This window comes from Saccostrea echinata, unplaced genomic scaffold (assembly GCF_033153115.1).
Source record: "Saccostrea echinata isolate AGI-Se365-2 ecotype Australia unplaced genomic scaffold, CSIRO_AGI_Sech_v1 ptg000030l, whole genome shotgun sequence".
NCBI lineage: Eukaryota > Metazoa > Mollusca > Bivalvia > Ostreida > Ostreidae > Saccostrea > Saccostrea echinata.
The window spans coordinates 18,189,946-18,205,190 of record NW_026889779.1 but is presented as its reverse complement, the minus strand read 5'-3'; the positions used below and the strand labels follow the sequence as shown (position 1 = coordinate 18,205,190).

The window sequence follows — 15,245 nt, the reverse complement described above, 5'->3', positions numbered from 1 at the left end:
TCCAGAGTGCTGTGTCAAAGCCATTTTGAAAAGAAACATCTAAGGGTATTACTTTGCTCTGGTTGTACTTGCTATGCTATACTGTGCTATAAAGATATCCCTGCTTCCCCTGTATGTTAGCTAAATGCACACAAAATTTCCAGGTAGATAAGTTGTGTATATTTAAGATATGGCCATTTATGGACTGGAATTTGCATTAGAAGATACACTAATCAACATGTTTTGCTGGACTTAAAAAAGATATGTAAATATTTCTTAAATTACACAAAAAGAACAAATACATGGCCCTTAATTCAACTGAACTGAAAACAAAGAAAACATGTTCATCTACTGATAATAAATAATGAGATCAGAAAAAAACCTTAAAATTGTAAATATATACCAACATTTCAACAAAATCTATATGAACGTAATGCTAAAATGGCAGGAAAATCATACATTGATTTTTATGATATTTAGTTCCAATAGAAATGATACCCCAATGACACCAAGACCTTTCAGAAATCTTCCATTAACAACAAGCAGTGTATGAAACTCCTGAAAAATCTACTTGTTAGGCAAAATTTTCCAAATTAACTAACGAAAGGCCCATAACGAAAGGCCCATGGGCTATGACAGTCACCTGAGTATTGAGCAACTTTCATGAGTTTCTCAGGCTTTGAAAAAAAAAATCTGGTGACTCTGGTGACATAAAAGTACTGAATAAAAAAATTATCATCCCTGATGAAGAGTAGCTAGTATAGAGAGTGTAAGCTAACAGGAGTTTCATACACTGAAATCAGGTCCTCACTAAAATCCACTGAGTAATAGGTACAACAAGAGCTTAAAATCATAACCTTTTTGAAATCTTCAAGATGATATCATAGGTTCTGCAGCTCTTCAGTTTACAACAAGGCCATTTAAAAATTTCAAGATGACATCATAACTACTCAGTAATCTTCAAAATAATTTCACTGCCTTTTTAGATTATTCCAGATGACATCCAAGCTTGAGGCATGTTTGAAGTCTCTTTACTTTTGTAGATGTCAGTCCCCCACTCTAGCCAGACACTCACGCCTCATTTTCTCAATCCGAGAATGGGGGAATGAACCCAGTCTCTTAAAACAGTGCTGCAAAAGAAGTTATTCAGTAAATGAAAAAGAATCTGTGAATTCCATTTCGGATTGGGAAAATGAAATGCAATGCAATTACAGTAATAATTTCTACTGCATACATGTATCTATGCAGCTGAACTTCAGTATCTCAAACTTCCATATCCAAACCACTTTTTAATTCTGTAAGTATCACAAATCTTTGGATATTTCAATTTTTTTATCCCATTGAGTTTAAGATACATGTAACAAGGTTTGACTGTATAAAATTATGATCTTCATTCAAACAATATACATGTAAAGTACCAATTAAATGAAACATCAGTGAAATGAAATGAACTGATGTATATGAATCATCCATGACCATTTCTATCCCATCAACTGGACTACTAATTACTCCATTTACCTGAGCAAAACAGAGGGCTCATGGTGGTTGTGACCACTCAACAGGGGATGCTTACTCCTCCTAGGCACCTGATCCCACCCTTGGTGTTTCGAGAGTTTGTGTTTCTGTGCTGTTCATGATTTTTTATTTCCAAGTTCTTAACTGGATTTATGAAACTGATCACTGTTTGTTATCTTCACTTGTTGTAGAAGCAGCCATAAGAACCTATACTTTTCCATACCCTCTCTTACCTTCATCAACTTGTGACAGTTCAGACTCTGTGGGTTTTTGATGATGGACTGAAGCTCATTCACCATTGATGTGAAATTACTGCAGGCCATTAGATGGTCTCTGTTCTGAAGGATTAACATTGCTGATACTCGAAGTAGAACTTTACTGCCCTCATAAAACATGCAGTCCCAAATACGTAAAACAGTCTACAAAGAGAATTATTCAGATACAGTGGTGATGGGGAGATTATAAATGAAGTTTGAGAATTACTCACAGATACAGCTGGTGAAGGGGGAGATGAAAAACAATTTAATTATTTTATGTTGGCCAAATAAAATAATTGGCTTCTTCATTTTCTAGTCTCATTATATGATTTCTGGTCACCCTTTATTTATAATGATAAACATAAAATGGAACAATTTTCATAAATACTGAAATTTATAACAACTAAATCTCAACTGTCCCAGAACACCTTTTGCAAATATAGAGGGCCAGCTTTCTACATACTTTTGTTTGGTAAATCAAAATTATAAAATTGTTACAGAAGCTACAATAACTACCTCTGTTGGCAGTACATCAGCAAATAGACACATGAACCACTTTGTTCCTACAAGGCACCACTGGACCCCCACTGTATCCATGTGTTCATACAGGACTGGGTCCTTCCATCTTAAAAAAAAATACAAACTACACTTACATATAACTAACAATTTTCTCTTCATTTTCTGAGTACCCTCTTCTCTATTTCTTCTATATATGGAGCACAGACTTACATGAACAGAGGTTTACCACATACATGTATATACATGTTTATATTCAAAGCACAGACTACATTATGATTTCTCCTATATGCATTCATGAAGCATATGCATCACTATAAACTGTTTTAAAATCAAACTACACATCAACATACTTTCAAATGATTTTCAATGTTTGGAGCACATAACTCACTACAAACTTTTTAAATCATATAGTACAGACTTACTTAATGATTTCTCCTAACAGCTCTTGTTCTGCCTTGACGGCTTCCATACCAGGGGAATAAAAATCTGTAAAACATCATAAATATGTAAAAACAGTTTTCTAAAACAGATATATACTTCAAACAGATACATGTAAATCTCAAATTGAGATACAATGGCTAACTGGAAATCTGACATCTACTGGCTAGTAGAAGGGTTTGTTCATATATCCAGGGGATAGGTTAACCAATATGATCTTAAAAGTTATCCCGTTAATATTGTGTCAATGTATATGACAAGAGGAAAAACTGCATGAACCTTTGACCTGTATATTATACTGACCTGGTAATATTTCATTCATCAGACAGTCCATAAGCCAGAACACACTCTCTTCATCCTTAACAATTAGGAGCAACAATCCAGCTATAAAATTTAGTCCCTGTAAAAAACAACAATCCAGCTATATTATTCAGTCCCTGTAAAAAACAGCAATTTGGTTATAAAATTCAGTCCCAGACAATGACTCAGTCATTGGTTAGTTTGAACCAGACAGTGACTTGATTGGTCAGTTTGAATTAGACAATGACTTAATTGGTCAGTTTGAGCCAGACAGTGACTTAATTGGTCAGTCTGAATCAGACAGTGACTTGAATGGTCAGTGTGAACCTGACAGTGACTTGATTGGTCAGTATAAATCAGACAGAGACTTGATTGGTCAGTTTGAATCAGACAATGACTTGATTGGTCAGTTTGAACCAGATAGTGACTTGATTGGTCAGTTTAAATCAGACAGAGACTTGATTGGTCAGTTTAAATCAGACAGTGACTCCATTGTTAAGTTTGAACCAGACAGTGACTCACCTGACAATAACCTTTGTCTGGGTTATGATGTGAGATGGCTATCAGGACGTTACTGAGGGAGCTACGTAGACCGTCCTTGGTAGAGAAGTATATATTCTCAGGAAATGTCCTGTGTAAATCTAAACAACATAGACAGTACTTCATCCATTGTATTGAAGATAAACAGAAAGGACTATAAACTTAGCTAGAAAACATTTCCTTCAATAAATCTAGCATGTTTGTATAGTTTGTAAGACACCCTTAGATTACTACATACAATAAACAAGAATTGCAGATGCCAATAAACTTTAACTTAATATTATGGATTGCTTTATGTTCTACAGTTCATTTTTATGATTGAAAGGCATACATAGTAAATAAAGTGTATACACTTGTTGGACATAACTTTAGAGAGTAAATTTAAAATTTTTTTGTTTTGAATATTTGGATCGAAGTTTCTATTTGCTTGATATTTTCACTCTCATTTTTGACAACTTTTGCAAATGAATGAATTTCATCTTCCTTATATATCCAAATCAAGAACTCTGTTTCAATCATCACTTCTTCTGTTATTGTGATTTAACATGTTTAATAAAAGTAACGAGTAAAAAACCCAGGTAATTAAGATAACATGGGTAAAAAGACAAACCTAGAGCTATAGTTTCTACAACAGTTGTGTCCTTTTCACCCAGAAGGAGTAATTTATATGTTTTGGGGTTCATTTTCTTTTTTTCTTCTGCTCCACTCAGCAACATCCAAACCTTTAATAAAATTTAAATGCAAATTCAGAACAATTTTGGCAGAACAGTATAATATGACATTGTCCAAATATTGAACAAACATGACAAAGTAATGGATTTCTACCCAATTCAATAAAACTATCTAATACTACAGTGATCTATGAATTTAAATCTTTGGAAGAAAGATTACATTTTTTAATAATAATTATCATACTTTGAAAATGATTCACAAAGATAAATGACTTACATATTTTCTATGTTCATTTGGAATTCCCTTTCTACAAAATCTTTTAACTGAAATGAAAAAGTACATCAATTAATCTACATTATTTTTTTAAAAATTTGATTTGTAATGTTTTTGCTAATTTTAAGAACATAAAATCAAGGCTTTAATTTGCCTTTCAAATATTTTCATTCTGTGACACCCCATCCCCCCCCCCCCCCCCCTTAAAAAAGAAACAAAGTACAAATTTATGCCATATACATGAAGCTGCAACATGTACACCTGCATATATACATGTTGCATGTAGTACATATATGCATACATATGCATATATAGGGAAAATAGGGAAAACCTTTAATTTTTGTTCAATTCTTTCATCAGGTTTACGAATAACTAAACGAAATTACATATATGTAATATATGATAAAAAGAATAGCACCCATGCAAATACAGAAAGATTTTTAATGATTTACTCTTATATTGACAGAGAATAACCTGAAAATATTATAAAATGTTGAGATTGCAAAATTACCAGATCTTTTTTTCAAATGGAAAAATCTATCAATAAAACTCCCACATGCTACTACTGCTGTATATAGTTAAACCTAGCTTTATTCTGCTTCAGGTTAACTGAATTATCATGCTGTATTGTTACATGTGGATCACATAGATGCTTAACAATATGGGGATACTGATCTATTTATTTTGATCAATTCTGAAAAGTCTGTTTTCAAGCTGTTGTCTCAATAGAAATGATAAATTTATAGCGGATACAAAATATATACATTAATTTTATATGATGAGATTTTAGCATTTATATGACACTATGTCAAGATTTTAAGCCCTAAAATTTGTTTTCAATTCTAAACAGTTCCATAAAAGGAAGTAATTTTAAAATATGGCTTATAACACAGATTTCCTCTCCATTTCACACATATGTCAAATCCTATATACTTCCTAGTTCTAATGAAAACATAAGGAAGCAGTATACCTTTTAATAACATTTCTAATAGCTTCCATACAATGGTACATTTAATATTAGAATTAACAAATCTAATAAAAGTTGCCTTCAAATTGCTCTTGACTTTGGGTAGTTAGAATAATCTGTGTCTTGGGACAGGCCCCCACAAAACGGCTCTGTAGGATATATTATCATTTCATAATGATAGAACATTCTATCTAGCCTGGGGGGTTACCTATTGGAGAGGTGAGTTAATGCAAGACCAAGATATGACCTTATTACATGTATGGCATTTTTAAAATATGCAAGCATATTTTAACAAATAATCATACATGTTATATAATGTCATACATTTACATTAACATGATTATTAGAAATTGGTCTTGACCAATGTTGTTTCACTTGGAAACTGAAAAATGACACCGAAAACCAAATCAAAATTGTACATGTGCACAAGATCAAAAGAAAAGCAATTCATTATTTTTTGATTAATCAACATGACAACCTTACAATCATCACTTTATCTACTTTAGTATTTCACATTAACTTTTAATTGATTTTTTCCCATGTGTTTCACTGGGTTTGGAGTCTACTTGCAGAAAATGTTAATTAATGTCTATCTCAATCTGGACCATGTAATAAGAAATTAGAATCATTATGTTCATGCAAACTAATTTAACACAAAAGCTTTGTTTTTGACTTTTGCAATGGTATATTTATTATGTTTCCACTGGCTTTGGAGTTTGGAGTCTACTTCCAGAAAAGAGTTTTGAAATATCTCTAGATCTCTGTCCATCTCTGGCCTAACTTGGGGTTTGTATAAATTATAAAAAGTTTACATTTTCATCATATTCCATGGTACTTCGAGTACTTTCACTGTGGTACGTCTAAATACATCTAAACATGCTAAAAGAAGGGACAAAATGCAATCTAGGTTCCCTACTGATTCTGAGTTATGAGCCATATGGCAAAGGAAGCTGACTGACAACTTTCATTTACTGTATAACAGCTTTTAGAAACCATTTCATAAGCTCACCCTTCCTATTTTTAGCAATATCCTCTCCCTTGGACACTAATGACTTCCAGCGAGATTCTCTTCGAGCCAAGACAGGGAGGTAACCAGCCATGAATTCATCGTAAGCGTCTGAGTTTGGGTCCTGGCTCCTGTCAAAACCATACCCGTCCACCTGGCTGTTAAACGAAATGATAAGGGGAGAATTAAGGTCTTATCCAAACTTCCAGATTATTACTGTAATAGCATAGGCCTGTGTAATACGTAAACTTGCATCAAGTTCAAATACAGCGGTAACATATAGTTATAAAGTTACAAGATTAAATACTCTGGTTTTAGAACTGCTCTGAAAATTTTATCTGTTGTTAACTTGCGATGTTATAGATCTAGTAATAAATTATTAAAACCTTCCACCCCCTTATCAAAAACATGTCCCTGCATTTTCTAAACTACAGACATCAAAAAGTAAAACGTCGCTAGAGCACGAACCTTCTGAGGGTATTGTCAGCGTCTTTTCTCTCCCCCATGTCATCTCAGACCTGATGTTAAGTCTCCTATCGATTTTATCATCTTCTTTACCTACTCTATCAACGATCTTCGAACCATCATCTGCTAGAAAGTGAACAGGAAATAAGCTGACGACATCTACCAAGGACGAGAACTCCGAGTGTTGTATATCTTTTCAGCGGATCAACGACGATATCTGATTAATTAATGATTAAGATTAATTATCATTTAATTTAGCGAAAACCAAAGGCTAAAATGACAAACAATTCAAACATATAAAAGGAACAAAAATGAAAATAAACGAATAGAAATAAATAAATAGATAAATAATGAATAAATAGATAAATAAATAAATAAATAAATAAATAAATAAATAAATAAATAAATAAATAAATAAATAAATAAATAAATAAAGGACGAAAGAATATTTTCGTTCGATTTTAATTTGCTTCCGAGGTCAAAAATATCTTCAGGTACGCGTTTTCGATCGACCTGAAACAATTAAGATCAATTAATAGTTCCTTTTTCAGGACATCTATATATATATATATATATATATATATATATATATATATATATATATATATATATATATATATATATATATATATATATATATATATATATATATATATACAATGAAAAAGCATCTTAAAGGGCTCTGTATTTTACAGATTTGATTTCAAAATCATATAACATAAAAGAAAAGTGCTGGCTTACTCGTTAATTTGTTTTTATTTCTTTTCATTCACTCCATATCACAAACAAAGAAAAGTTTATTTTTTGTAAAGTTCGGGCATGATTTTGAACTGAAGTAATTTAAACAACAAGGTTTGCACTCTCTCATTCTCTCTCTCTCTCTTTCTCATTCTCTCTTGATCAGACCAGTAGGAAGCAATTTCTACGTTTCTACGTTCAATTTCTAAGTTTGGGGGGTGGAGGTGGGTTGGCGGGGCGCACACACACCATACATTTTTAGTTTTCAGTTGAGTGGGCACTAGTTACCAACTACCAAAAATTCCTTGATGAGCAAAAATAAATAAATAAATTAATTAATTAATTAATTTAAAAAAAATGAAATGAAAAACAAAGATTATTGAGGGGCCACAGCTACATGTATGTTTTCTATAGTATTCTTTTTATCGACAAAATTATTTATTGGAGAGGACACGCCCCCACCCCATCCCCCAGCCCGGTTCCTACGGCCATGGTGATATAGACGTGATCATCAGAAATAATTTTTTAAAACTTATTTGATCCAATTTTAAGTTGTTAAAAGTGTAGCGCTTCGACCACAATTAATTTCTCCATTTCAACTGTATGCAGTAGAAATACTAATACAATATAGAGACTGTAACTCTGATCCATTGTACACTAGAATCGCTAGAATCTTATCTTTTCTCTTGAGTACACACGGTATAAACGGACGAAAAGGAATTTAATGCCTTAGAAACAACAAGCATTATCTTTACAATAAAGGCATTGGTTCGGATGATCAGGCAGGTGCGCGCTTTTAATTTTTCCAATAAACACTTTCCGTTAGAATGTTCATTACTGATTATTGGGCGATTGTTTCTGAGCTCTCGTATCTATCAACAAACAAAGAGGCACAGAGTGGACGCCATTCCGATCTCTTCAAATTGTCGGCCAAAATTTTGGGACAGGAGAGAATATTTTTAAAATGCAGGTACGTTGTTAAATGTACCAGGTACTTACGTATATCTCAAAGATATTTCATCATCATTCTGTCATATGAAAACCTCGAAGTACTCTCTGTATAAATGATTTTTTTTACTTACTGATCGAGGTATGTCATAAGTTGCAATTCAAATCATACAAATGTACAAAAGTTTTTTTTTGATGTATGTAAATAAGATGCACAATGTGCTCTCTGCTAACATGTAGAGTACATGTATATATAAACAATTTTGTTGGATTAAATAGTACAGTATATATTTATACACTCTGTCTTTTGTTGGATTAAACAGTACAATAAATACGTACTCTCTGCTTTTTGTTGGATTAAATAGTACAACATATATGTACACCCTGCTTTTTGTTGGATTAAATAGTACAAGGCCATTCCAAGTTATTTCTCTGTTTAGCGTCCGCGTGCGCCTTGGTTTTTGACACCCAATACCAGAAAAAACAAACAAAATCTCGAGTCCTAAAATTGAATATTCTGGTCAAAATCTTTTAATTCTGTCAATTTCTCTAAATATCTGTCTTCAATATGTCATATTTGATATATTTTTAGCATTTAATACTTTGGTTTTACTAGGGAATAGATCGTTCTACAAGAAAAACGGATCGATGAAATAAAATCCTTTGAATGTCGTCATTTTTATGACTATAAAGTCTGTTTTTTATTTTTTGGCTTGTGTGTTTTTTGCGAATAGGTAGGTAGGTTTTTGAAAGACGGGTGGACGCTAAACAGAGAAAAAACTTGGAATGGCCCAATATAAATGTACACACTTGTAATGACTATTCATGTATACATTGCACTGAACATTTCGAGATAGCCCGGGAGTTTTATGACGACATGAGCATTCTTATTTTATTTCACGAGTGGCCATAAATCAGTGGTCAAGATTATATTCAGAAACAATTAACCTGTATGCATATTTAGCTTATTGACCTCTCAAACAATGAACCGAGCAATGGGTTCTTTTACAATTGTAACCCCCTTCTTTCCGGGTTGATTGTTCACTAGTATGCCCTAGGGTGTGAGTAAAAGATAACCTGGATCCGTTTCTAATCTCTACAACAATCGATTGATGAGTCCTGCATAAACTTCCATTGCTTGCTCAGTCGTGTCCTGATGTCTTCTCTTTTTATCTCACTATTTGCAACACAATTTCTTACGACATCTCCATACATAGTGAATACATAGTGTAGTTGTAATGCCACATCACTTAAACTCCCAACACTTTTTTATGTACAGCAATGTAGGTCAGCTACTAATATCGTTAAACTTTTACTCTCTTTGATAATATAAAAACAGGAGCATTTTCAATATTTAATTCCCATTAGCAAGCAAGCTTAGCTATTTCAATACATTAAATATATTGCTTTCAGTCACGGTATTTATTTGGTCCAATAGGAAAGAATATTGATAATGGTGTGTAAATCCTTCAATTTTTAGGCGTATTTCTGAGTTATTTCTGTAACTATATATATCTATATTTTAGTGTAAATATACAGTTGCTGTTCAATAAGTTATTATTTTTAGGCTGGATACTTGGTCCAGCAGAGGACGGACACCCGGGATTTAACCGGACTTCCGGGGTATGCCAGGGTTATGCAGGCTACTGGACTAGAGAAGGTAAGATCAGTTCAAAGTGTGTATCACAGAAAAGGTTTTCTGGCTGGAAAATGTGAACCGTTCAACACGAAAAGCAGAATATACACCCAGCAGAAACGAGAAAATAATTTATTTAGAAAGACAAAATATAGCAATAAAAATACAACATTTGTTGAAAACAAGCTATTTATTAAAAGATTTGTGAAAATTTAACAAAGAATAAGACAACATATAATTTATTTACTAGTATATTTTTATAAAGATTGCATAATTAGCTTTCCTTTAAAGAAAGAAATCTCCCAGCACCAAATGTCATGGTCTGAATTGAGAATTTTAAATCTAAACAATGTAGAATAATAAAGTTATTTGCTTATTATACTTTGAAAATAGCCTTTCATGACTAGTTTTGAAAAAGAGTAAAAAGTAAGATAAAAATTTAATACTACTCGGCGCATCCTTTCTGCAAAACTTCAGATTGTAAGGCAAAATAATTAGACACACTCTAAAAGATGTCCATAGCTCTCCTAAGCATTGGCCTTAGGGAAAAAAAATCAGTTACCGTGGGAAATTTACGTCGGATTAGAAACACTTAAAGTACCCCTAAATCTCTAGTCAATTTCTGATTGATTGATTTATTGTATGTTGTTTTACGTCCCATTCGAGAATATTTCACTCATATAGAGACTTCCCCATATACCGGTGAGGGGCTTCAAATCTAGACCTTTACTCGGCACTCAAGGTCATTTGAGCAGTGGGGGTTCCTTATCGTGCCAACGCCTACCGTGACATATGGCCTCGGTTTTTAAGGTCTCATCCAAAAGACCCGTGACTTTCACTTCTAATGCCGGGCGCTTGGCGAAGGAACGGCTACTACCTATGGTTACGTCTTAGATTTCACTTTGACGCGGCTTGCGAACGAGAAACGATCGAAACCGGGCCTCACGATCACGAAGCGAACGCCCTACCACTAGGCTACAGTGACAGGTTTTCAATTTCTAAAAATAAAGACTTTAAATCTCAAACAGAACCAGAAAGCAGAAATAGAATCTTTAATTTCAAGAAATATCAACATATAGAAACCCGAAAAATGCTAAAGGAAAATTCTATATAAAAAAAATATTACAAGCATTAAAATATTAATGGAAAATGGAGATATCGAGCAGTATTCAAGCTCAAAAGTCCATTCAAACAATACAAATCAGGAGCAGAGCAAACACACTTAAAAATATATTATACACCGTTTTGTTACTAGAATTTTTTTTTAAACGGATTTCAACATATTAATGACGTTTATTCTATTTTTTTTTTTAAATAAAGACCCAAATTATTCACACAAGAAAATCACGTGAATCCCGAGACGAAGGCTATCACAGCAGCGAACGACCCAAAACGTACACCAAGGAGAGAGAACCAAGGACATTCCGAGAACCAATCAGTTACAGAATTCCGGAACCAAGATCCCGAGTTATAATGACAAACAAAGGGCGGAAAGCACTTACAAACGGTCTGATTCCGCTACCGGAAACAGATCGATCAGTTGAGGGACCCACAGATGTCGAAAAAGTAGATTTCAGAGCAAAGGAACCCAAGGAAAAGAAAGAAAGAGAACCAATCAGTTTCAGGGAACCAATCAAAAAGAAGGCAGCAGAGAAGCCCAATCAAATGGAAGGAAAAACACCACGTGACGCACCTCCAGCAGCAGAAGTAGTAAAGGCAAGTACATGTACATAAGTAACATAACAAATGTAGATTGTTTATTATAAAGACGTTTTTGATCACCGAAAATTTCAATCCTTTCCACAAGATTTTTTTATATAAAATAATTCCAACACGGTGACGATAAATTGAAGACAACAGAATTAAAACGTTTTCATTGTTTAAAGTGTTAGGGAAAAGTAGCAGTCAAAGGTAAACGCTTATGGTGAAAAAAAACCCCGTCTTGTTACATTATAGGACATTCAGGATATGCCAATTCTTCCCAGAGCTTCTCTTCGGATTGACGACCTTAAAGATGATTTCTTAACTTGTGAAGTGTGCAAGTCCGAGTACGACGAAAAGGAACACACACCACGAGTGTTACCATGTCTACACACGTTCTGTAACCGTTGTCTCGAAAAGCACGTCAGGGACTGGTTTATTTATTGTCCAAGCTGCAAATCACAACACACCTTACCAAATGACAGCGTTAAAAACTTCCCTAAAGAAAATACACGCCGAACACTACGAGACTTTGTTCAACTGAAGAAGAAAACAAAAATTCCTTGTAGAGATTGTCCCGATGGCGGAATTGCTGGATTCTTTTGCAAAGATTGTTATTCATTTATGTGTTTTGAATGTCGAAAAGCTCACTTAAGGAATTTTATGTCCCGCGGCCATACCATTACTTCAGTCGATCAATTGACCAATTCAGGCATCGAACCTTTCCTTCGACAACAGACGTGCGATATGCCTGGACACGAGGGACAGCAGCTTGTGTATTATTGCACAAGAAAGGAATGCGACAAGCCTGTCTGCAAGATGTGCACCGTCCTAGACCACGATGAAACAAGTGGTCATAACACTCGACGTCTAGCTGATGTTTATGAAGACCACAAGGCAATCATTAGCAATCTGACGAAAGATATGGAAGATCGAATCACCTTCACGAAGAACGTGATGTTTGACACAGAGGAGGAAATGAAGAATCTAGACAAGAAGTACCTGGATATAACGAAAGACATCGACAAAGAAATTGACGAGAGTATACAGATGCTGGAAGTCAGACGACGAGAACTCAAAGACACTTTGAAAGGAAAATGCAAAGATAAACGTGCGATATTACAGAAACAACGAGAGGGGTTGAAGTACACCTTAGTGTTGATGAATGCTGGGAAAGAATTTTCCTCCCATATTATGGCTCATGCGATGCCTGCTGAATTCGTCATCTTAACGGATACAATTTCAGCAAGACTTTCCATGTTAAAAGATAAGCAAATTGAATCCTGTCCTTTAGAAAACTCATTCTTAGCTTTTGATAAGAATCATATGGGATCTGAATTCAAAGTTTTTGCAGTAGGAATGGGGAAAATCAGATCCACCGCCATTTATCCTCCCAAAACGATGGCGGAGGCATTCGATGTTCCTGTCGACAACGAGGCAGAGGTTATGAAGCTCTTCTTGTATGACAGTAAGGGTATCCCCCAGAAGGACTCCTTTGACTGTGTCCAAGTTGAAATCAGAGATCCAAAGGGCCGGATGAACTCAGCTTCAGTTGAAGACGCCAGGACAGTGGATGGATGCTATAGGGTTTACTACACAGCTAATCAGCTGGGACAACATCGGGCTTTAGTCAGAGTGCTAGATCGCTTGGTCAAGGAGGATGGATATCTGTTCACTGCTAGATCTCCAGGTACAATCAAAAGGCCAATCCCTCTACAGATTGCAGTGTTGAATGTCGCTTACAAAACACTTTCGTAGTAAATCAATCTGAATTTGTAACTAGTTGATGCTTCAATTGTTTTCTGAATTTTAACGATTCTGAAACAAAGATGTTTTCAAAAATATCTCTGTCTTCATTTTAGGTGAAATTGACAAAAGATATGGGGACATAACTTGTAAGTATTAAACTCTTATCAGAACAGAACTCATCATTTTTTGACATTCAATTAATATATGATAAATGTTTTATCCGGAACCTGTGGACAAAAAAATGATTTTTTTTTTATTTGATAGGTCCCGGCTTTACCTTTGACATTGAGACTGCTCATGCAGAACGTGAAGTAGCACCTGATGGAAGAATTCTTCGCTCAGACGTGACGACACTTAAACGGAAAACAATACGCGGGCTAAAGAAGCCCAGAGGTATATAAGAAGAAATTTCTTTCAAATAATTTATCTCAATTAAGAATTTTTGCAAGCAATTTTGGAAAGATTATCGACGAAATCCAATTTTATTTTTAGTTCGATCTTTCCCTTGGGATGAAAACGGACACATCAAACAGGACACAGCAAAAGCACAAGGTAGACCGGAAGCTCTGTCACTAGACGCCCATTTAGACATCGTTACTAACGACAAGACATTTGAAGGGAAGAGACTGAAGAAATACTGTGGCGTGGTGGGCACCAAACCATTCCGAACTCCGGGACGTTATTATTATGAGGTTAATGTCTCCTATCGAATCCACGTAAATCTCGTTCGTAACGCCCTGATATTTGAGATTGGGATAGGGCGATGGGAAAGCATACATAACAGTTTCTATGTAGGTGCGCAAATGTACGCTTGGTCTTTTTCTGCTGAAAGGTGTAATGAACACAAGCAACTTTGTCACAAGTTTCGCCACAAGAGGACGCTCTTGTTGCACAGTCCGATTTCTGCCGATATTGCTGGAACTAACATGTCGATGTCTTACGGGTTTCTGCTAGATACAGACAATCGCCAGTGGACGGTTATTGATTGCTCTAGTCAAAAAGTCCTCTATACGTTCCGGAACTTGGACTTTACGGAACCTCTCTGGCCAGTGTTCGGAACATACAATCCATACTCTGCGCACGTGGAAATGCATCTGAAATCCGGAAGTTCAATCGCAAAAGTCCCTGCTATTGCAACTCTAGTGTAATGGATGCTCTTGATGGATAACATTAATGATTTTGAACATGAAAATTTCATACTAAGCGGTCTCCCTGTCAAGTCACAATCTGTAACCAAATGCTAAAAAAAAAACAACAGATGATGGTAATTTGTATTGTAAAAACATGATGAAGTCCTAATCATTTACACGCATTTTGCTTGGATCGATTGTTTAATACTTAATCCGCATATATTTTCCCTTTATTGTGTAGCCAGGTAGACAAAAAAGTATTGTGTTTGGAACATAAAGCTCTCCTCAATACATGTAGTTTCATAATAAGAACTTCAAAAATGTGTGTTTTTAATTTAGACCTTTATGACGATTTCATATGCCTATATTATCATAAATTAATATTATCATACTGAAAAACTATAGTTGGTAT

At 34.6% G+C, this 15,245-nt stretch overlaps 2 protein-coding genes across 2 annotated transcripts; one reads left to right on the top strand and one right to left on the bottom strand.

Annotated features, from left to right (window-relative positions):
- Positions 1-290: 290 nt before the first annotated feature.
- On the bottom strand, positions 291-7,064 carry LOC133197460 (growth hormone-regulated TBC protein 1-A-like). The gene is made up of 10 exons (XM_061333514.1): positions 6,935-7,064; positions 6,470-6,624; positions 4,497-4,543; positions 4,159-4,270; positions 3,531-3,649; positions 3,012-3,108; positions 2,693-2,756; positions 2,268-2,376; positions 1,728-1,913; positions 291-1,109 (listed from the first exon to the last, which is right to left on the bottom strand). Exons 1-10 carry the CDS (start codon positions 6,970-6,972, stop codon positions 1,026-1,028), a joined length of 1,011 nt encoding a protein of 336 aa, XP_061189498.1. The 5' UTR covers positions 6,973-7,064; the 3' UTR covers positions 291-1,025.
- A 1,569-nt stretch (positions 7,065-8,633) lies between these two features.
- LOC133196887 (E3 ubiquitin-protein ligase TRIM71-like) lies at positions 8,634-14,962 on the top strand. Its single transcript, XM_061332735.1, has 7 exons — positions 8,634-8,639; positions 10,185-10,277; positions 11,574-11,969; positions 12,210-13,644; positions 13,817-13,849; positions 13,968-14,096; positions 14,196-14,962. Exons 1-7 carry the CDS (start codon positions 8,634-8,636, stop codon positions 14,849-14,851), a joined length of 2,748 nt encoding a protein of 915 aa, XP_061188719.1. The 3' UTR covers positions 14,852-14,962.
- The last annotated feature ends 283 nt before the right edge of the window (positions 14,963-15,245 follow it).